The sequence below is a fragment of the Mercurialis annua genome, linkage group LG5, assembly GCF_937616625.2.
Source record: "Mercurialis annua linkage group LG5, ddMerAnnu1.2, whole genome shotgun sequence".
NCBI lineage: Eukaryota > Viridiplantae > Streptophyta > Magnoliopsida > Malpighiales > Euphorbiaceae > Mercurialis > Mercurialis annua.
Genome location: NC_065574.1, coordinates 9,319,248 through 9,343,661, shown reverse-complemented (window position 1 = coordinate 9,343,661; position 24,414 = coordinate 9,319,248). Strand labels below are relative to the sequence as shown.

Sequence of the window (24,414 nt, the reverse complement as noted above, 5' to 3'; positions counted from 1 at the left end):
CTTGGCTTCCTTCCCTTATCTATCGTTCTTATGAGTTTGGCTGCATCACCTTTCGGTCTTTTCACTTTCATTTAATCATTCCCAATGAATTGCTCGATTTATTCAACCTTTCTTACCATATGCTGCCTTTAGCAATTTCATTACTTCCGTTTCTGTTACTGATCTTGCTTATCGAATTTCGGGTATGTTAACCCACTCTCTTTGATTTATTTGAGTTCATCTCCTTATCCTTGCAGGGAGCTTTGCAAATTCCTATGGCACTTGTTAACGTCCTTTACAATCTTTACGATATCCTGATCCTCCTGGTCACTATCGTGTTCGAATCCTCCTTGCCACCATATTGGCACCTTATAACTTATTTGCATCAATTTTCTTTAGACTTTGCTTTTCTTCTTATTGTAATCTCACTATTCACTTTGTTGTGATTCGTCCTTTAGGTTGGTATTAACCATAGCAGTAACCCTTGGGTTATGCTTATCGTTAATACCTTTCTTAATTGTCCAAATGAGTGATATTTATAATTTGTGTGTTCACTTCTTATTTGACCTTCGACAAAATGGCTACTGCATTTTCCAATTATCTAACACTGTTGACAAGCTGAATAACTTCTCTATCAGTCCGAGTCAACCTTTCCATAAATTATGGTCTTAATCCTTCCACGATTCTTGTATAGACTCACACTTAATCTATCATTAAGTCGTGAGAGAATCCACTTAATCGATCAAACTCGATAACCTATCTTTGGACTGGTTTGTCTCCTCGAGTTAATGTCATTAGCTTTTCTTGCTTGTCCTAAATCAAAGCAAACAGTAAAACGAATTACCTAAATCGAGTCACTAACTTCATCCATACTGTTTGGCCCTTTATCGGTCCAATTATTTGTCGAAACCAATCTTTGGTTGAACCTTTCATTGATACCTCTATTGATTTTACCGTTTATCCTTCGTCCACTTGAAGTCTATGAGCAATTAGCTCCGCTCCGTCTAGAAAATCTAGCGCATCGTTCAATCCACCAAACTCCTTTCATCTTAACTTCATTTATGCCAATATCAGATCTCTACCTTGCTGTAATACCCCGTAAGTTCAGGTGCCGTTTAGTGCAACGTGTCCGGCAGAGAAGGACCGGAGTTGCAAAGATAAAGATATGGGATATTAAAGAAAAGGATAATATGGAGTAAGACGTATATGTTTGAGGATTAGAATAAGAAAATAAGGAAAAATATCAAGAAAAGTCACAAACTAGGGTTCAGGGACTGAAGTGGTAATTTAACCAGTTAAGTCCGAAATTGGAATTATTTCGCCAAGGTCCGCGAAATGTTTTATAGTATTGGTGGTAAAAGTTTCAGGTCAATCGGAGACCTTTTAAAATTTGGACGCGGATTCATTTTGGGCTAAATTGTCAATTTTGAAGAATTCAAGGATCAAAGTACAAATTAGCCAATTTAGCCTCGAGAATAGTAATTGGAAGATTATCGACGAGAATAATTATATTTGGGGTAGTATTGTTTATTAGATATAAATAATACGTATACAAATTGGTTAAAAGGTAAATTGATTAAGCGAAGGACTAAATTGAACAAAAGAAAAGTTCAAAGGATAAATTGTAATAAAGGAAGAAAAGAAAGATCAAAGCTAACCTTTAGCCATGTTATATATATATAAGAAAATGATTATGATTAAGGATCAGAAGAAGGATCCAGAAATCATTCGTTCTTACCGATCAAAACATCGTCACTCCGCCGTTTCTCCGTCCGGCGTCCGTTTCGGACGATTTTCGCGTCGATCTCTTCGGAATTCAAGCCTCTACCTATCCCAAGCATCAAAACAAGGTTAGTTACACGTTTTTACCACGAAAAATGAAGAATATGGGGCTGTTTTTCCGTGTATATCGTAATTATATGGAATTTGACGTTTTGAGGCGTTTATGGTTGATTCCGGAGTGATTAAAGTGTTTATAACATGTTTAAATGAATTGGATATGAATTGGTATAAGTTTTGAGGGATTTGGAGCCTCGGAAACGGTCCAGAGACGTCAAAAACGTCGTGGGCACGACGTGCACCACAAGAGTGCACGACGTGCACCACCAGGGGTGCACGACGTGCACAAGGAAGGGCACGACGTGCCCTTCATGAAAAATGAGGGGCACGACGTGCCAAGCTAGCACGACGTGCCCTACTTCGATCGTGACCTCCGGGGGACCTCCGGGAGCGAAAAATAGCTTCCGATAGCATGAAATGGACATGGAACTTGACGTTTTGAGCTAGGCTTTTGGAATAAGCATATTAAGCAAGGCTTAATTGATTAGTTGAACACCACTAATGGTATTAACCAAGTGTAAGAATGAGATTTGGTAATAGATATCAAGAAAGATACGTTTAGAACGCGACGGCTTACGTTTTGCGCTTTTGGTCATGTTTGGTGGTTAGAATGATTGCTAGAATAGGATTCTCTAAGCATATTTTTAATGATAGAATCCTATGATAGATGTGACGGATTATCGAGCTACAAGTATGACGAACCAAGAAGCTCGACGAGGATTGACGGACCAGTCTCCTGGAGCTTACGTTTGGATATAAGGAATAGCGATCGTTGTGAGTTAAACTTTACTTTGAGTATTATTACGCAATAGATAGTTTTTATATTATAAATATAATATTAAACTACATCGCATGCTATAGTATTTTATCGATAGAAATGAATTTGTGCATCGTATTATCGAATATATATAGATTGTGAAAACTAGTATATGATCCGGGGGAAACAAGCTACCTATTGGGTGTCAATAGGCTGTGTGATCACCAGCGTCCGGGTAAGTCATAGATAGAGATTTCATGGGTCGTATATCATACTTGTTTGTGCATGCGATACAGAGCCTATCTGGTTGAACTATCCCGGGGCCTGTATCTGCGAGTCGGCTGGTTGAACTATCCCGGACTCATATCGATCGATCGTTAGATGTTGTGATAATGTTCATTATGCATACTAAGGTATTAGGGTTTCGATCGGATCAAATGCTTGAAGTATAATATGTTTGTATATATGTGTTTGTTTTAAATGCGATGTTATTTTCTATAATACCCTAGTAATGTGTTTTCTCACTCAGTATTTCCCCAAATACTGACCCCTCACATTGATGTTTTCAGGTGTTTAGAGTCGGATCAGACAGACCGTCTTTGGTGTGCTGAGTACGAGTCCCCTTGGTGCTGCAGTAGTATACGTATGACGAGTCTTAGCGTAGAATAGTCAGGTCTTATAGGTTGTGTACATATTTAATGTTTGTTTGATGTGATGTCTTTTGGTTGTCAGTTTTGTATTGATCGATAGACGGGCTAGTACGTACAAGTTACGGAAGTGAGATGCCCACTATGGTTGTATCGATGATGTGATATATATGATGTACGTTATGATTGTAAACGTGTCTTCTTATTACATGTTTATAGGATAGTTGTGTTTGCGTTTCCGCGAAAAAGTTAGAGTGGTTTTAGGCTTGCTACGGGTTTCGGAGCTACCACTCCCATTCCCTAGCGCCGGTCTCGGCTCAATAATTTGGGTCGTGACAAAGTTGGTATCAGAGCAGTTGGTCCAGTTACCTCTGCTAATATATGATTTGAGTGCAGTTAGTCCATGATACCACTGCGAGTCTGTGATTGATGTTTGTTTGTTCCTAGGTATTAGGTCATTAGACTAAGCTAGGAACTACTGCAGCTATAGAATTGAGCCATGTCTGATCCAAGTCATTTGTATTATTTGTTTTAAGATCGAGCTGATTGATTGTGAATTTTTGATTGATTGAGAATTCTTGTTTGTTTCATTATGATAAGTATGATCGATGGATTGTGAAACCTTTGTTTGTTTCTTTGCGAAATACGTATACGATGTATAGATGGTATCGAAATCGAATTATCGAAATGTCGAGATGTGCAAGAGGAAGGAGTATGAAGTTACAGAAGTGGAAGAACCTACCGTGTACAGAGTTTAAATGTCTAGAGAACTTACAAAACTCGAAGTTTAAAACTTTTTGAAAGTTGTTTGTTTAAACAATTTGGAAAACATAATTGTGCCTAGACCCGCGACAGTCATCGATAAGTGCCACGACATTGATAGAAGTGCATCACTACATATATCTGTACATACATCGATAGGACATGCATCATATGCATTATGTTCGGACGAAAAGGTGAGATGTGGCAACTCTTTGGGGATGAGAGACGTCATCACCCTAGTGCACAATTTTGTTAAAATGAAAATGAAATTTGATTTAAAGTTCAAGATGAATCGTTTTATCGAAAGAGTTTTGAAAGAGTTTTGTTTTCATGTAAGTATACCTAGACCAGAACTCTGTAACGGAAGTGAAGTGCTCGCGAGCAAGCTGCGATCAAGACCAAGAGGCGAATGAATACGTATAGTTGCGAAAACATAGACGTTATGCTTCTAGGATATGAACTTAGTTTCAAGTTAACGAGCTAGTATATAGTGAAGATCGTGAATACGTTGGACAGTGATATGTACCCGATTAGTGATGTGTTAGAAAGTAAGTATCTCTTTGACGGGATGTCAAAGATCTTAAACAAGGATATAAGAGAAGAAGTGGATATGAAGGATGAAGTTTGTATAAGAGAAGTGAATGATAGATGTACGTGAATAGCGGAATGAAAATGATTGGACGGTGAACTAGGACGTTCATATTGTATGATAGGAGTATGAAAAGAGGATAGTTGAGTATAGGAATCGATTTATAGTTTATGCTTTGATGATAGAAGATTGCCCTTATGATAAGATGAGGTGGATATTGTGTGATATTAGAAAGACGTCGGATTTAATAAGGATATCGACGATGGATGTACAAGGATAGGAGCGACGAGTCAAGAAAGCGTGTGATGGAATACAAAGTATATAGTATTGAATGTTAAACAAGGAACAAATGAAAAGGGTCAAGGGTTTAAGATAAGTAAAAAGGTTGTATGAAAATTCGAGGACGAATTTTTATAAGGGGGGAAGAATGTAATACCCCGTAAGTTCAGGTGCCGTTTAGTGCAACGTGTCCGGCAGAGAAGGACCGGAGTTGCAAAGATAAAGATATGGGATATTAAAGAAAAGGATAATATGGAGTAAGACGTATATGTTTGAGGATTAGAATAAGAAAATAAGGAAAAATATCAAGAAAAGTCACAAACTAGGGTTCAGGGACTGAAGTGGTAATTTAACCAGTTAAGTCCGAAATTGGAATTATTTCGCCAAGGTCCGCGAAATGTTTTATAGTATTGGTGGTAAAAGTTTCAGGTCAATCGGAGACCTTTTAAAATTTGGACGCGGATTCATTTTGGGCTAAATTGTCAATTTTGAAGAATTCAAGGATCAAAGTACAAATTAGCCAATTTAGCCTCGAGAATAGTAATTGGAAGATTATCGACGAGAATAATTATATTTGGGGTAGTATTGTTTATTAGATATAAATAATACGTATACAAATTGGTTAAAAGGTAAATTGATTAAGCGAAGGACTAAATTGAACAAAAGAAAAGTTCAAAGGATAAATTGTAATAAAGGAAGAAAAGAAAGATCAAAGCTAACCTTTAGCCATGTTATATATATATAAGAAAATGATTATGATTAAGGATCAGAAGAAGGATCCAGAAATCATTCGTTCTTACCGATCAAAACATCGTCACTCCGCCGTTTCTCCGTCCGGCGTCCGTTTCGGACGATTTTCGCGTCGATCTCTTCGGAATTCAAGCCTCTACCTATCCCAAGCATCAAAACAAGGTTAGTTACACGTTTTTACCACGAAAAATGAAGAATATGGGGCTGTTTTTCCGTGTATATCGTAATTATATGGAATTTGACGTTTTGAGGCGTTTATGGTTGATTCCGGAGTGATTAAAGTGTTTATAACATGTTTAAATGAATTGGATATGAATTGGTATAAGTTTTGAGGGATTTGGAGCCTCGGAAACGGTCCAGAGACGTCAAAAACGTCGTGGGCACGACGTGCACCACAAGAGTGCACGACGTGCACCACCAGGGGTGCACGACGTGCACCACCAGGGGTGCACGACGTGCACAAGGAAGGGCACGACGTGCCCTTCATGAAAAATGAGGGGCACGACGTGCCAAGCTAGCACGACGTGCCCTACTTCGATCGTGACCTCCGGGGGACCTCCGGGAGCGAAAAATAGCTTCCGATAGCATGAAATGGACATGGAACTTGACGTTTTGAGCTAGGCTTTTGGAATAAGCATATTAAGCAAGGCTTAATTGATTAGTTGAACACCACTAATGGTATTAACCAAGTGTAAGAATGAGATTTGGTAATAGATATCAAGAAAGATACGTTTAGAACGCGACGGCTTACGTTTTGCGCTTTTGGTCATGTTTGGTGGTTAGAATGATTGCTAGAATAGGATTCTCTAAGCATATTTTTAATGATAGAATCCTATGATAGATGTGACGGATTATCGAGCTACAAGTATGACGAACCAAGAAGCTCGACGAGGATTGACGGACCAGTCTCCTGGAGCTTACGTTTGGATATAAGGAATAGCGATCGTTGTGAGTTAAACTTTACTTTGAGTATTATTACGCAATAGATAGTTTTTATATTATAAATATAATATTAAACTACATCGCATGCTATAGTATTTTATCGATAGAAATGAATTTGTGCATCGTATTATCGAATATATATAGATTGTGAAAACTAGTATATGATCCGGGGGAAACAAGCTACCTATTGGGTGTCAATAGGCTGTGTGATCACCAGCGTCCGGGTAAGTCATAGATAGAGATTTCATGGGTCGTATATCATACTTGTTTGTGCATGCGATACAGAGCCTATCTGGTTGAACTATCCCGGGGCCTGTATCTGCGAGTCGGCTGGTTGAACTATCCCGGACTCATATCGATCGATCGTTAGATGTTGTGATAATGTTCATTATGCATACTAAGGTATTAGGGTTTCGATCGGATCAAATGCTTGAAGTATAATATGTTTGTATATATGTGTTTGTTTTAAATGCGATGTTATTTTCTATAATACCCTAGTAATGTGTTTTCTCACTCAGTATTTCCCCAAATACTGACCCCTCACATTGATGTTTTCAGGTGTTTAGAGTCGGATCAGACAGACCGTCTTTGGTGTGCTGAGTACGAGTCCCCTTGGTGCTGCAGTAGTATACGTATGACGAGTCTTAGCGTAGAATAGTCAGGTCTTATAGGTTGTGTACATATTTAATGTTTGTTTGATGTGATGTCTTTTGGTTGTCAGTTTTGTATTGATCGATAGACGGGCTAGTACGTACAAGTTACGGAAGTGAGATGCCCACTATGGTTGTATCGATGATGTGATATATATGATGTACGTTATGATTGTAAACGTGTCTTCTTATTACATGTTTATAGGATAGTTGTGTTTGCGTTTCCGCGAAAAAGTTAGAGTGGTTTTAGGCTTGCTACGGGTTTCGGAGCTACCACTCCCATTCCCTAGCGCCGGTCTCGGCTCAATAATTTGGGTCGTGACACTTGCATTTTTCCTCTTCATATTAATAATGTCCTTGTATCACTATCTTATTACTGGCATACAATCTTTCATATCAGTTACCTTTTGTACCAACAGATTAACATTGACGTTGGGTTGTTGCGGCACTCCCGGTGCATGTACATTCCGAATCGACCAATTTTAGGTTCCTCTTGACCTCTGCCTCGTCCGCGACCTCTACTTGCCGAATGGACTGGGTTGTATTCGCCTTCACTACTTCTAGTCTCTTCTCTGTCTCATATACTTGCTATGTTGTAGCACACGCTCGAGTAGTTCTTCGTTTCGTCATACTATATATAAGGAATCCTGATGAATTCCTTAAAACATAGTATGCGACAGCCAGCGCAATTAAACGTCGTACGCGTAGGCTGAACCTTAGGAACTATCTCATTCCTTTAGGCCTTCTATGGATACGTTCGTTCTTTAAGTCCCATGAGTATTTTACTCATTAGACTTAATAATCTCAGAATCATGTACTCGCGTCGTACATATTCTATGCGTGTCACTATCGTAGCTATAAACGATCTATGTTAGCCGAATCTAAAGAAAATCGGTGTTCCCTAGATTTTCCTTGGCTGCGTCGCCTATCTTATGTCTTGCGAGCATTTCGCTCAGCATAGACTTAGCAAACTTTACAGCATTTAATCATAAGAACTATTTCTATTCATAACAATCGATTATAATATATACATATCATGTATAGTATAAATTATCACAGGCTTACATACCTGTGAGCATATCACTCTCCTGAGTGATCGCGTTTTGTAGCACGTCGCATATCTCATCAATCATATACTATCTAATCAATTAATTCAATCATAGTCCATAGCGATATTCTTAATCATGTGAGTCTCGAGAGTATATAACTCTTCGCAGACTATAGATACTCGAAAGCGTATTGCTTACTCGAGTAAACACAAAACATAATTTGTGCTCATGCACACTCCTAACTCGACTCCTAATAGCACATATAGGAGGGAACGCCTTTGTAAAACGATTGAAAAATCGATGAAAAAGATGATAAGGTTCAAAAGACATGACTGGAAATTCCTATAATCCGCAGTAGTTCCTAGGTATTGACTGACTCGTTGCGATACTTAGATCGCAAAAGAACAATGGCCTAGGAACACTAAACCATTGCTCTGATACCACCTTTGTCACGACCCAAATTTATGAGTCGCGACCGGCGCTAGGGAATGGGAGTGGTAGCTCCGAAACCCGTAGCAAGCCTAAAATCTGTGTAAATTTTTCGCAAAACCAATCATATTTCATATATCAAAATAAATGTGACCCCATTTTTAAAAAAAATATCAGAGTGAAATTGCGTTATACAAATACATAGACAAAAACATCTAGACTACTGCGGACCGCGAGAATGAAAATCTTCTTTTACTTCTTGTGCAAATGACTTCCGAGAATTAAAATTTCGGAAGCTTAACTCTTCAAATCATATCATACCATCCCTGAAAAATGGGAGGAGCAACGGGGTCAGTATAAAACTGAGTGAGTTCACCAAATCACACGCAATATCACATAAAGGGTTAAAACATTTGAAAACCCATTTTATATATAGAAAATACTCTTTTGAAATCATATTGCATACTCTATTTACTTTCCTTCATAACTCTTTGTTTATTTCATAAACTTATAGTTTATACGTATCTGACATCTTTCATTTCTTATTATGGTATTGATATTTTTCTTTCTCGTTTTGTTGTAATAGTTTTCGATCGAATCTTAAATCTTAGGTTATATCATCATGATTCTAAATCGAATTAAATCATTGGCAAGTCTCTTGTGACTTGATCCTTATGGTTGGGTCCCGAGATAGTTCAACCGAGTTACCCATAACCATATGGTACAGTCCCGAGATAATTCAACCGAGTTACTTGTACCATTTCTCAATCCCAAACGATCGATAGGAGTCCCGAGATAATTCAACCGAGTTACTCCTTAGACACGGGTCCCGAGATAGTTCAACCGAGTTACCTTCGTGTCTGCATTCGGACTCTGCACCCTGCAGGTCTTTTGAACTTAACGGTCGATTCATATAATTTCTATTGACATTTAATAGGAGTGTTTGATCACATTGTGTCCCGATCTTGTTTCGTATTGATTCTCGATGTATCGCACTTACTTTTTATTATGTATGAGTTCCGAGGATTATCATTGAGAATGGATGAGATACAGGTCCCGGGATAATTCCACCGAGTTCCACCTTGTATCTCAGTTCTTATTATTGAATATGTCAGATTTCACTTTTCTTATCTCATGTATTTATCATTTCGATGATTTATGTTGGGTTTTCTTGATCCTTTATGGACCATGACATGCACATTACAATCTACAAGCATACATCTATAACACACGCACGTATGGGTATTCATTATAATTAAAAGTACGTGTAGAAACATACAATGTATCTTTATAAATATATGAATAATAGTACATATAGGCATGTACTATATTTTTTCTTATTTGTATTTGGTTCGATTTATGTCATTTTACTTTACCCATCCCCGGTGCCTTAACATTTATGTTATTATCAAAATAACACATTACGATAAAACATCATTTTCAAAGCATACATACGTATACATTTTAAAAGCAAACATCTCAAATATATAAATATTCATATAGCTTTTCGTATTAAAATACGTAGCTTTATGAATATTAACGAGTAATTTAAAGTGTACTCACCACTTGCTATCCAAATTCTTCAAAGCGGCTAAGCGATGTCACAATCTTCTAAGTTCCGAGCCTTGTCGATCTCATCGAGTCTATACAAACATAATAATAGCAAGAATTAATAAAATTCAAGCTATATCTATATAACTAAAAAGTTGGTTTTCTAGCCAATTTCGGCTATTAAAAACGCTCATTTAAAATAGTCCGACTCCTAAACGAGACCGATATTCTTAAAGTTTGGAATGTCGCCTACAACGTTAATTTAGGTCTCGGACTAAAACTAGTACCCGAAGGTGTCAGAATCTCGCCCTTAAGTTAAGACCTTGGGCTGTCCTAAATGCAGAACTGCTCTGAGCAATAAAATGTTCTGCTCGATTTGAGAATCTTAGAGATAGAATTGGAGAAAACTTAAAGCTAGACAATTGTAGAGGACACATTCAAGTTTCTGTACAATCAAACAGAACCCGATTTGGAGTTATACAACTCCAGATATGGCCCTCGTAACATGACTGTTCTGCAGAACATATTTCTGCAAAATGTCCATCTAGTTCGTACATTCAATTCGTAACTATAACTCGTCGAGAATCACACCTATTGACATCATGTTCCTATATCAACACAATTCAGACCCTATACATCAATATCAATCACAACTTCAAGATATAACATTGTTCAAGTTCACTTGAACAAGAACTACACATCAAGGTCAAAACACTAATCCATTTTTCATTCAATTTTTTTTTACAATCTTCTTTACTAATCAAACACAACTTGAATTCAGCTCTAATTGACTCATAATCAATGCCTATACTCATAATTGAATCTCATAATATCATCATGGCTTAGGGGCCGAAACCCTTAGCCCTTTCTCCTTTCAAAGTTTCAATCAATCTTACTCAGCACAACACAATTTCTTACAATCAATTCATCAACCACCTAGAGCTCATGTTTATTGCCAAATCTATATGCCATTTCCATCATTAAATATATCAATAAAAATCAAATAAATTTCAGAAAACTCCTCACCTTGGTTGTAGTTCATGGCCGAATGATCCAACCTTCCAATTCATCATCAAAATCCTTTAATCAAGCTCAATTTCACCTTACAACACACAATCAAACAAAAACCCCAATTACACATCATAAACCCTAATCTTTATTATCATCAATCCATGAAAATTAACCATGAAACCTAAAATTGATTAGCTTACCTTGAAAACCTTAGCTCTATCCTCACTTTGCATCCAATTCAAGCTTATAAACTCACTACAATCAACAATTAATCATTATCATCTTTAAACCTAAAAATCCCGAAACTAACAGCTCAATTTTCAACCAAATAAATCCATTTTTACCTTAAATTGATGCCACATATCTGTAGATAATCATTTCCTCGTTCCGTGGCCGCAAGAATCGCTCAATTTCGTTGAGAAACGAAAAAGTTATGAGCATTTGAAATTTTGGAGAATTTGGAAATGAAGAGCTACGGATTTCACCTTTGGTTTGCTGCAAATTTTGTGTTTAAATGAATGATTATTCATTCATAAAAGATGATAATAAGTGGATAAAAAGTCCACTTAGGTCCTTGAAGTTGTCACCTCCTTTCTCTTCACTTTCTAGCTTATCTTTCGTACAATTTAGTGCACTAATCTTTTAATCATTCGATTCTCGATAGATTACGTATTATATTTCCCAAATAAATAACATTAGTCTCATATCTTTTAATATCACTTTCCAATAATATATTTTTGCAATTTTGGCCAAAAACGCTCAAATTTCCATTTTGAGCTAACTTGCACTTTTTCTCACTTTTTTGTCCAATTTTTATTTTATTGACTATTGATAACAACTTTATCGATATTATTTTCTTATCTTGAGAAAATAGAGTAAAACACAACTTCCTCCGGAAGTTTGTGGTTAAAAGTCCACTTTAGTCCTTAAAGTGGCTAATTTGCACTTTAACCCTTATTCTTAACTAATCATCAAACTTTCTTCTAAAACGATTTCGTATACTTACGAAACTTTGACAATCATTTATTTATAATATTTCACGGACCTTGACGTGAATATTATTAGCTCTGGCTTTCCAACTTATTTTATTTTATTCCCTTTTTGTCTCGATTAAATCCAATTTATCGCATAATAATTTTCCATTTAAATTATTATTCTACCATAATTCCAATAGACCCGCTTCAGTCTAAGTCCTTATTATCCAATCCTAATCCGATATTTTCGTTCTTAATCTTTACGATTATGCCTCGTGGCTCTACACGTAATACCTCAAAAATTTAGGTTATTACACTAGCAACTGCTGATTAAAATAGTAAAAATCATCGAATAAAGACTAAAGCAATTGGCCATAAATAATCCATTTAGAAATTGGTGAAATCTTTGAAATTAACTTATTTATGTTGTTTTATAGTCTATATGTATGCTTGCGAATTTCGGCTTCCAGTGGTGCTCCCAATCTACAAAACAATAAAACTCCAGGTAAACCTTTAATTAGACCATATTTGGTAGCATTAGCATATATTGAAACATTGGCTTTATTATCTGTTACTGAATTTTTTTTTTCAAATAATTATAAATAGGATGTGCGTCGGCCAATTTATTGATCTAACCAAAATAAAATAAAATAAACCAAATCAGTATAATTTCTCATAACCAAATCAAAATTTAATTATATAAAAATTAAACTTAAATATTATGTTTCGGTCATTTATTCGAAATCTTCCTTCAAAAAAATTAAAACTTACATTAATACAAAATAACTTATAGTAGTAATGTAAACTTATAGTTTGATTAACCTGATATACATCATTATGAACAAAAATAATTCTGGCATGTATCTTGATTCACATGATACCGTACAATGGGAAAAATTAAAACTTATAGCAATTAAAACTCACATTACTACTATAAATTTATAGAAACCTAATTATAATCTCCATAATGACAATCACGGCAGATGAGTACTTTTTTCAATTGTCATTTTTGCTGATGATAATAATGATATATTCATCATACTCATCTTGCACATGAGAAATTTCATTAAAACTACACTATGTATGATTTGTCATGCATTGTAGTTTATAATATCTCACTGTAAACCTTTTTTGATATAAACATGTTTATTTTTTATAGCCCTGTTTGTTTTATCCTGCACTATTGGAGTTTTTTTTTTGGGGTGTGATGCTTATTACTTACATTTGCATATATATTGATTTGATTATAAAGAGTTAAATGAGTCGATGTTAGTTGATAGCATTAGAAAGATTTCATACTAATTCTTAATTTCATGCTTCAGATTTTTTTTTAAATTATACATCTATATTTATGAGCTAAATTTCATAGGCGAATAGCACTCGAAAATTTTCACCATTTAAATTCACTGAAATATATATTGGCAATGTTAATTTTTTTTCTTAAATTTCTACTCTCTCCGTTCCAATAGATTTGTCCACTTTACCTTTATCACACAGTTTAAGAAAAGCAATTATTATTTATAGGTTTTGTAAAATTTTCCTTACTTTTCTTATCATACCCCTATTTAATATAGGGTCCACTTGCAATTTACTTTCAATTTACTCATTAGTGGATTTTAAATAGGGATAATATAGAAAAATTAAGTGTATAAGTTAGTTACTTTTTGAAAGTAGAAAAGAATTTTGGGACAATTTTTTTTTTCAAAGTGGACAACTCTATTGAAACGGAGGGAGTATTATATTGTTCCGCTTTTAATAGATCAATTGCTCAGTAACAATTTTGATTTAATTTTTAATTTTTTACAATAGTTGATTTATAGTATAATTTGATGTTTTAATATAAATGACATATTTGATAACAAAACCATTCATAGATGCGCAAGTTGATTTTTTTCTCAATACCAATAGCAAATTGTTGATTATGTGTTGGTAGAATTAATCTGCATGTTTTAAATTCATGATTAGTACATGTTTATAGGATGCTCTTTGTTGCATATGGGTGAAATTTTAAATTTTCTAATGCAATTTATTTTGTATTAATGGTAGTCAACAATTAAAAACAAATTGATGTTCAAATAATAATTTTATAGAAATAGACTTTTTATGAATTTTTTTTTTGATAATATGGGAAGGGGGAGTGTTTGTGGAAGCAATCGAACCTACGACCTAGCAGTTTTCTGCTCCGCGCTTATACTGTTTGAGCTATAGCTCATTTGTTGACTTTTCATGAATTTTCAATTTAGATAAAACACGTATTTAATATTTAAAAGTAATTATCAATAGATAATTTTTATTAATTTTTCAATTCCAATAAAATACTTATACCAAGTAAGTATTTTTGTGAATTTTAAATTGAAATAAAACACTTATTTTAATTGTTTAAAGTTAGATTAATAGGCCTCTAAAAAATAATTAGTATTAATAGGTAGTTTTCATTAATTTTTTAAATTGAATTAAAAAATATTTTGTGAATTTTTAAAGTTAATAATGATAGGTGGTTTTCATTAATTTTTCAAATTGAATAAAATATTTATTTATTATTTAATATAATAAAAAATATTAGATTTTAGCCATTATTATTATAATTCATATTAAAATATAATTTTTAATTAGATTCCGTGCAAATGCACGGGCTCACGACTAGTGGGGGTATATTTACCTCTTCTTCCAATTCCTAGCAATAATGACACGTGGCTGTTGTCCTGATATTCTTTGGATTAAATTGTACTTTTTGTGAGAGACATAAAAATGAGATCTCCTTTTAGAAAGTTTCTAACAATGATAAGCTTGATGTGTTTTTAATTAGGACTCAATTTTTTTAAATTTAATTTAAAATTATACAAAATATTTAATTCTATTAGATTTTAGTGTTGGAAAAATTAATTTTTAGTTTTAGAATAAACAAAACTAAAAATACTGAATTTTAAATCTATATCTATATCTATAATCTATAACAAATATAAAAGTGTATTCGTGGGGAACACTTCCATTCACGGACAAAAATACCCTTTACATATTTGTGCTTAACAAATAAAAAGAATAATTATCGCAGTAGCTACCATTATGCATTAAATTTCTAATCCTAAAAGGAATTGTGCAACAACTATCATTATGTGTTAAATTTCTAATTCTAATAAAAATTCCACAGATATATCATTATATATAAAAGAATATGACGAGTTTCAATAATATTAAATAATTATATTATAATATTTGTGTTAAAACTTTGATATTTTTATATTTATTAGTTATTTACAATGAAAAATAATATAAATTTGTTTCAATCATATTATCATTTTTTAATAACAACAATATCAAAAATTAAATCTATTGCTTAATTCTAACTTTTTAACATTTCCAATAAAAAAAATTAAAATTTTATAAAATAATTAAACAATTCAAATAAAAAAATACAAGTCTAATAAAATTTAAATAATAATATATTATTAAAAAAATATAAAATTATAATATTAAATAACGGGTCATATAGATATCACGTGGCTAAAGAATCTGGTCTAAAAAATAACCAAACTAATAGAGTCAGTTTGATATAAAAAAATTAAACTATTTTTATAAAATTTATGAAATTTCGTTAATTTTTTAGAAAAATTTAATTTGAATGGATTTGAACTAAATGCACTGGACTAATAATAAGAGACACATGAGTGTTTGTAATAAGCAAAACGTATATTTAAATTTTTTCACTATTATATATTTTTTTGAATTAAGAGCCTTTAATATGATACATATACATTGAACTATATTATTAATTCTATACACATCCTTCCCGACAAAAAATAATTTTTTTTTATGAATGCCAATTCAAAACATATAATAATTCATAGGTTGAATGGTAAATCATCTATTGATAAAAAATAGAGAAACCTAATTCAAAACATATAATAATTCATAGTTCAAATATGTGTTTTTCCTTTATACGAGACCTAGGTAGTACAAACACTTTATTAAATTAATGTTTTATGTTTCATAAATTTATCGAAAATTTGGCATTTTAGATACAAAACTTCATTATTAATATAAAAAACCTTAACATAACACAATTTACCGTATCTGTGTCCAAATATTTTATTTATTCGTGCCCGTATCCTTGCTATCTAATAGGAGACTATAAAATGTTGGACCATAAGATAAAACTCAAATTTAGTGATTCATAAAAGTAATAAAAATGTCATGAACTGTTTTTGAAATGCTAATATATATATGTGCGCGCGTGCGTTTGTGTTTAGAAATTGTACGCTCTCAAAAGAACATTTCATTTTCATGATAAAAGTTAAGTTAATTCAATTAAAACAATAACAAAAAGGACCCTCATGATTTCCAACAGAATAGATGGAAGATTAACATGACAAAAAAATGGATCACTCAATTCATATGAAAAATGGAAACATAGTATTCTAATGGTATACAATAAATTAATAATTACCTAAAATTTAGCTAGCTAGAACTAAAATTAAGTAAACATATAAAATAATGGAAGATCCACAACCAATCTACGTACAAGGATACGATCCAACAGGCGAAATGACCTACTTATTCAGAAAAAAATTAACAATGTCGGATTTTAAAGAAGGATTAATAATGGTGAAAAATGCAGTTCATTTTCTAGACGGATATAAAAACACGGACATGTGGCCGTCTTTTGTTGAAGGCTTCCCGATCCGACTCTACACGCGTCAATACCCTGTCGTCGCTCAATTGAGGTATTATGAGGTGAAAGATAGATATAGTTTGAATGGTAAATCATTTAGGGATGTTGCTGAACTTAATGGCTTCGTCCAAGGCATGGAAATTGACTGTTGGGCAGTAACTACTCATCCTATTCCACTCTGCTTACTTCTTCAAGAGGTAACTTTTTATGTTTACATTTTCTTAATTTTCCTTTTTGTTTCCAAAAATTATAAGTCAATTAGTTGCTAATTAGTGTTAATTAAATTGCAGGCTGATTAGAGGAGGTTTACAAGGAAGTTAAAGAATTTAAAAGTGATAGGATTTGATTTTATAAGTATAGTATAGCTAACTATTTATGAATGATAGATTATGTTTCTTCTTATGATAAGAAATTACATTATCTTATCATTGGCTAGTAGAAATATAATTTTATATTTAAGCAATTAAAAATGAAAAATGTTCAGAAAAATATTCATTTATTTATAGTAAATTTTATTTATTAGATTAATATTAAACTTAATTCAATGATGATTTATAATTATAAAAACATTAATTTCTAAAAAGTATATTCAAATTTAGAATATCGTTTTCGTGATTTGTACGTGACTCGTTAAGTTTGAAGGCTAGATGGATAAATGAGGATAACTTCTGGAATTAAACGATGTAATCATATGAATATTGAAGATTTATATGATTTTTTTTTATCAAAAGGATTATGATATTAAGGTAAAAACTGATCTCCTCGGAATTTTCTATAAAGGAACACCAATGTGACAATCTTTTAAGGAAGGATTCATGATCCAGCTCTGCACTCTATAATTATTGATTGTGAGGCTCTTATTCAGGATGAAAATGAACCACTTTATTCAAGAAGTAATTATTAATTAATTAATCCTTTTCTTTTAATAATTAATCTAATTATATTTCGAGTAATTGTATCCTAACTATTCCATTAACCAACAACAGGAGAAGGAGGAGTTGAAGGAGGAATTGATAATTTATCCATCGTGAAGCTGGAAATCATTTAATTGATGTTTTGTGTTTTTGTTTTAAATTTTTTTAATAAATAGGAAGTGTTTATCTCTCATTGTGTGATTGGCTGTTATATGGACTAGTGATCGATGCAAGTACTTTATGCCTATAAAATAAAAAAAAAACAAAAATTTAATATTGATAAAAAAACAGAGAAACCTAATTCAAAACATATAATAATTCATAGTTCAAATACATGTTTTTCCTTTATACGAGACCTAGGTAGTACGAATACTTTATTAAATAAATGTTTTATGTTTCATAAATTTATAGGAAATTTGGCATTTTAGATGTAAAACTTCATTTTTAACATAAAAAATCTTAACATAAGACAAATTACCGTATCTGTGTCCAAATATTTTATTTTTCCGTGCCCGTATCCTTGCTATCTAATAGGAGACTATAAAATGTTGGACCATAAGATAAAACTCCAATTTAGTGATTCATAAAAGCAATAAAAACGTCATCAACTATTTTTGAAATGCTAATATATGGACCCTCATGATTTCCAACAGAATAGATGGAAGATTATCATGACAAAAAATGGATCACTCAATTCATATGAAAAATTGAAATATAGTACTCTAATGGTATACAATAAATTAAGAATTACGTAAAGTTTAGCTAGCTAGAACTAAAATTAAGTTAACAAATAAAATAATGGAAGATCCACAACCAATCTACGTACAAGGATACGATCCAACAGGCGAAATGACCTATTTATTCAGAAAAAAGTTAACAATGTCGGATTTTAAAGAAGGATTAATAATGGTGAAAATGCAGTTCATTTTCTAGACGGATATAAAAACACGGACATGTGGCCGTCTTTGATTGAAGGCTTCCCGATCCGACTCTACACGCGGCAATACCCTGTCGTCGCTCAATTGAGGTATTATGAGGTGAAAGATAGATATAGTTTGAATGGTAAATCATTTAGGGATGTTGCTGAACTTAATGGCTTCGTTCAAGGCATGGAAATTGACTGTTGGGCAGTAACTACTCATTCTATTCCACTCTGTCTACTTCTTCAAGAGGTAACTTTTCTATTTACATTTTCTTAATTTTCCTTTTTGTTTCCAAAAATTATTAGTTAATTAGTTGCTAATTAGTGTTAATTAAAATGCAGGCTGATTAGAGGAGGTTTACAAGGAAGTTGAAGAATTTAAAAGTGATAGGATTTGATTTTATTAGTATAGTATAGCTAACTATTTATGAATGATAGATTATGTTTCTTCTTATGATAAGAAATTGCATTATCTTATCATTGGCTAGTAGTAATTTTATATTTAAGCAATTAAAAATATAAAATGTTCAGAAAATTATGCATTTATTAATAGTAAAGTTTATTTATTAGATTAATATTAAATTTCAATGGCGTTTGATAAAACTGAAAATTAAGTGCTGAATTTTAAGTGCTGAAAATAATAATTGCTGATTTTTTTAAATGCTGAATTAAACAAGTCTGTTTGATAACTGCAAGTCTGCAATCACTGAATATTATTAAAATTATTATGTTTACATATGAAACCTTTAAAGATTAACTATTTTAAAATAAATTACTAAATACAAATAATTTTTTTAAATAAAAATAAATAATATTTAAATAATATTATAAATATTACACATATTATAAATAAAAATCATAAATTTTATTGCATATGTTGATAATTAGTCCTTAAAGATTTAATGATGCTCCACTTTAATTTGAAAATTAGTCCTTAAATTAAAATATCAGTTTTTAAAACTCTGAAAAACCGTTTAAATTTAATAATCAATGTGTGTTATAACTGAAGTCCAAATAATATTTAAGAGCGGATATATTAAGTAAATGATATATAGACTATACAATAAAAATAAAGATAGAAAATAAAATATTCATACAGAAAAATATACTAATTTGAAATTTTAAGTGTTGATTGAAGTATAATATGTTCATTGTGATATTAAAAAAAATTAATATATGTGAGATAAAATATTTTTATTTTTGAATAATAAGTAAAAATAATAAGGATATAAAGCTTAAAAAAATAAGTCAAATTTTTTGACTTATTATTTTAAGTGGTTTTTGACTTAACTAAATAAGTTAAGTTAAATTTTTTTAAGTTATCACACCAATTTAAAACAATTAAGTGATTAATACATTAATTCAAATAATAAGCCATTAACACAATAGATTATAAAGTTAGTTAAAGGGGCGGGAAACCCCACATTTCATTGATATTGGAATACACATTGATCCAACGGCTATCACAATTCTTGGAAAAACCACAACGCTACTTGAGAAGGGAAAAAAGACTTTCAGATACGTGTCACTGTGTCAGCCATCCATCACAAGATCAGAATCAATCTGACGGCTACTGGAGTTTATAAATACCGTTACCTAAGTGGGATTAATCAACAAAAGCTTCGTATTAATCACAACAGTTTCAATCAAGAATCAAAAAAGCTTTTAATAAACCCATTAATTTCTTCTTTATTTTCCGGGAAAATGAATTATCTGCGTCAACTGTTTCGCGTGGATAGTATTGTTGAGATAAACATAAGAAATGCACAATATTATCCGGCCAAGATTCTTGAACTAATCGGAGACGGCCACACCTATAAGGTGCAGTACTTGGCCCGTTTCGCTGATCAAGAACTCACAACGCCGATCATTTCAGTGGTTCCCGTGTGGGCTATGAGGCCTCTTCCGCCGCTGTTGACTGATCGGAGTTTCAAGGTGCAAGATATTGTGGATGTTATGTTCAAAGGCAGTTGGCTCAAAGGATATTATATTGCAACATTAAGAGGTCCTGATCAGTACGTTGTATTTGTGCCTGAGCATGGCAACATTTTCTCCGATCAGATTCGGTTCCATGGCGATTGGCTGGCCTTTCCGGTTTACGGGTTTCCAATGTACGTACTGATGATCTTGTTTCTTGGTTTTCTTATACATTCTTGGATTCTTTTACTATTTTTTTAGTTGTTTCTTGGAGATTTTTCAAGAAATCTTATTCTTGCGAGTTCTTTACTTGTTTAGATTAAAATCAGTATGGTTCTTGAATTGAATCTTGTCATTTAATTGTTTCTTGGAGATTTTTCAAGAAATCGGATTCTTGGGAGTTCATTCATAGTTTAGGTTTAAAATCAGTATGGTTCTTGAATTGAATATTGTAATTTAGTTGCTTGAATTGTTTGTTGTTATTCTGATTATGTGATTGTTTGTTGTTATTCTGATTATGTGATTGTTTGTTGTTGAACTATTTTTGCAGTAAAAGCGAACATGATAAATTACCGGGTCTGAAGGTCCTCCCAATTTCTCTAAGGCATCCTCAACCAAATGTTCCTCAAATTGCTGCTGCTGAAGATAACCGTGATCGAGCAACTGGTTGATTTTGACGGTGAAATGTGAACCGTATTTTCTGGAGAATTATGATAATGAATGTGTAGTTAGTGGCGTTAATTGCCAGGTTATGAGTTTAGTTCTAATTGTTCATTTGGTAGATCATCTGCATGCAATTGAGTTTATATGATACCTTTTGGCTTATTTTAGTTTTGGCATTTATGTTCCATTTTGATACTAAACAGTAGAGTCTGTATTATTCTTTGCTCTGGAAACTGAGGGTTTTTAACTCTATATAATGTCAGTAATTCTGCAAATAAACAAGAAGATTTTCAACTATTATGTTGAATCTCTTTCGATAATTTCGAATAGAAGTATTTTTTTTGGCACAAAATATGTTATTCTCCTCAGAACTAATCATTATAATTGATTAGGCTCATATACGCTTGTGCTTGTGACTCTTTTTGGCACACTACAACAGATTTTATTAGTTGCGACCGAAATTTTGGTTTCTATATAATTGTGTAGATATTCGCAGCTAATGATTTTGAGACAAATTAATATTTGCCACTAATCGTGACTGATCAAATGATCGATTTTGATTATAACATGTGTGAAATTTATCTGAAATTAATCTTCGATATTGGTCTATATTAATTAGTAGTTTTGGGAAAAGTATGTGACAAAGACCGTATAGTTAGGCATTAAGCGCAGGTTGTGATTATTGTCTAATTTGTAAATTTGGTGGATAAAATTAGTTAATTAGATCATCTGCTAATCGAGTTTATGGGAGAATAGCCACCACTGATCATTAGAACTGCTTTATTGTTCTTAATTGTTAGCTTCTGAAATTAGCTAATTGTATAGGAATTGATCATACTTGAAAAGTATTCTTTGATCCTTATGCATGATTCATTAATCAGAATTATTGATTTTTATGAATTGAATGTATCCAATTGTGCATTTTTTCTTTCAAGAGAGCATTGTCAAAAGAATCTGATACAATTCATAATTCAAGATGCATAGAGAGATAGCATACAAGTTATCAAAAGTGGAGCAAGAAATTTGACTCAGTTTAGAGTTAATAATGTCCAATTGCAGACACCAGTAGTTCAAAATGGCATGGCAAACCCTAAATTTGTTGCTTGATGTGAAAGTCAAGTGTTCGAGTTATGCTTAAATTGACGAGTATTTGATTTTTAAGCACTTCGCAAGACTACTTCCTATATTGGGGATTCAGAGTCCTACACCAACTAGTATTCCTAGTTAAACCCTATATCTATCTTCTAATTTTGAGTTTGACTGCATTCTTTCTATTATAAATATATACCACCCCGGCCACTCTCTTCACTCTTAACTACACCTTCTTACCCTAAATTCCAAATATGAAGATCATCTTGAAGAGAAAGAGAATCTTGGCGACTGAACCTGGAGAACATCAACAAAATAACAAGGCTTATGACAACAGCGGAGCAACATGGTGGAGACGAGAATTACTGGGAGAAGGAGGCTATGGCTCCGTTTACTTGGCCATATCCAAGAAACCCAAATCAAGAAATCAAATGCGTCCTGTAACTATGGCCGTCAAATCTGCCGTGATGTCCAAGTCAAGTTCACTGCTCAAAGAAAAGCAGATTTTCGACCATCTTGACGGCTCGTCTCCTTATGTCCTTCAATGCTACGGTGAAGAAACTACTTCCAACAGCAAAGGTGAAACTTTTCACAATCTTTTATTAGAGTACGCCTCTGGTGGAACACTCTCTAGTCATATAGAGCGATCGTATTCGTATGGCGGTGGATTGCCTGAATCGGATGTTAAAAGATTTACAAAGTGCATTCTTGAAGGTATTTATGACATTCACAGGCATGGTTATGTGCATTGCGATTTAAAACCTGAGAATGTGCTTCTTGTCTCTACTGATGAGAGTGGTGTGTTTGTGCCCAAGATTGCAGATTTCGGGTTGGCCAAGAAAGTGGGGGATCCTGATTTCATGGGCGGGACTTTAATGTATATGGCTCCTGAGACGGCCACTGATGATATTCAAGACTGTGGGTGTGATATTTGGGCTCTGGGATGCATTGTTTATGAGATGCTGACAGGGTCTCCTCTTTGGTACGGTTATGATTCGACGACTAATGAACTCATGACATCGATTGCGGATAATTACGAACTTCCTGAAATGCCGTGTGACATATCGAGAGACGCGAGAGCCTTCTTGGGAAGATGTTTGGCGAAGAATAAAAGGTTTAGGTGGAGTGCTGAGATGCTACTGAATCATTCTTTCATGACAGGATTCAGTGAGATACAAGGCAGTGAAAATTTGGACTATGGTTTCTCTTCCATACGGCAATGTGTTGTTGGTACTACAGCAACTTACGTTCAGCAAGGGCCTGCAGCTCATATCTGTTAGACAAAGAACAGATTATTTAGTTTTGAGAAAGTTGATGTAAATTCAAATTAGTTATCTTGTAATTTGCACATTATTTTCAAATGAGAATAGTTTATTACCATTTATACCATATAACTGTCTGCATTTTTTTAGTTCTTTGTTTCTGCTTTGATTCTTTACAAACGTATTTCGATTGTGTACTTGTGGAATTCTGAGTAAAGATCAATGAAATCCTCAGAAGAATAGAATTGTAAAGCACTTTGTGTAGCACAAGTGCTATACAATTCAAATACATTAATCACAAATTTAAATAATCCTAGTTTCCAAATTTTCATGGACTTGTACTTGTGTAATTCTGTAGCTGTCATCTTAGTCCATCTTCAGTAGAGAGTTTCAAAGATTTCTTATTTGCTGGAAATTCTTGAGGGACGATAAAAACGCAATGAAGACCTTATTAGTAAGAATATGATCTATCATTAATAGAGAGTTTCACTTATGATTACATTCAATCTTGGATTCCTGACATACAAAGTTGTTTTTGTGTGATTAGCATAAACCTCTGCTCAAAATTTCAAAGGTTAGAATCATAAAAACAAAAACAATTATGTAATTATTTTTAATATCCAACGTAAAAGAAACATACTATTTCAATAATTTTTGTATGTAAAAGGAGAAGGCTTTTGTGTTGTTTCATTCTTTTAACAAAAACACAACCATACAATTGCACTGATTTGGGAGAAACAAATTATCATTAGTGAATGTTTGCTTATTCT

General features: G+C 32.9%; 3 protein-coding genes and 1 long non-coding RNA gene across 5 annotated transcripts; 3 read left to right on the top strand and 1 right to left on the bottom strand.

Annotated features, from left to right (window-relative positions):
• Positions 1-8,780: 8,780 nt before the first annotated feature.
• LOC130015603 (uncharacterized) lies at positions 8,781-11,786 on the bottom strand. 2 transcript variants are annotated; one of them, XR_008790824.1, is made up of 5 exons: positions 11,579-11,782; positions 11,435-11,489; positions 11,250-11,325; positions 10,236-10,315; positions 8,781-8,998 (listed from the first exon to the last, which is right to left on the bottom strand). It is a non-coding gene; the product is annotated as an uncharacterized LOC130015603 (long non-coding RNA). The 2 variants fall into 2 exon arrangements; XR_008790823.1 differs by having other exon boundaries at positions 11,250-11,489; positions 11,579-11,786.
• A 4,884-nt stretch (positions 11,787-16,670) lies between these two features.
• On the top strand, positions 16,671-17,243 carry LOC130014533 (uncharacterized). The gene is made up of 2 exons (XM_050379286.2): positions 16,671-17,074; positions 17,168-17,243. Exons 1-2 carry the CDS (start codon positions 16,700-16,702, stop codon positions 17,174-17,176), a joined length of 384 nt encoding a protein of 127 aa, XP_050235243.1. The 5' UTR covers positions 16,671-16,699; the 3' UTR covers positions 17,177-17,243.
• A 2,972-nt stretch (positions 17,244-20,215) lies between these two features.
• On the top strand, positions 20,216-21,620 carry LOC126681192 (uncharacterized). The gene is made up of 2 exons (XM_050376654.2): positions 20,216-20,824; positions 21,181-21,620. The coding sequence occupies exons 1-2, from the start codon at positions 20,418-20,420 to the stop codon at positions 21,299-21,301; spliced, it is 528 nt and encodes a 175-aa protein (XP_050232611.1). The 5' UTR covers positions 20,216-20,417; the 3' UTR covers positions 21,302-21,620.
• A 734-nt stretch (positions 21,621-22,354) lies between these two features.
• LOC126681190 (mitogen-activated protein kinase kinase kinase 20-like) lies at positions 22,355-23,728 on the top strand. The gene has a single exon (XM_050376652.2). It carries the CDS (start codon positions 22,637-22,639, stop codon positions 23,660-23,662), a length of 1,026 nt encoding a protein of 341 aa, XP_050232609.1. The 5' UTR covers positions 22,355-22,636; the 3' UTR covers positions 23,663-23,728.
• Positions 23,729-24,414: the final 686 nt, after the last annotated feature.

Excerpts from the sequence above, each read along its gene's own strand:
- LOC130014533 (XM_050379286.2), top strand. The coding sequence starts at position 16,700 with ATGGAAGATCCACAACCAATCTACGTACAAGGATACGATCCAACAGGC.
- LOC126681192 (XM_050376654.2), top strand. The coding sequence starts at position 20,418 with ATGAATTATCTGCGTCAACTGTTTCGCGTGGATAGTATTGTTGAGATA. Across the intron at positions 20,825-21,180 it reads CCGGTTTACGGGTTTCCAAT|TAAAAGCGAACATGATAAAT; the intron begins GTACGTACTGAT and ends CTATTTTTGCAG.
- LOC126681190 (XM_050376652.2), top strand. The coding sequence starts at position 22,637 with ATGAAGATCATCTTGAAGAGAAAGAGAATCTTGGCGACTGAACCTGGA.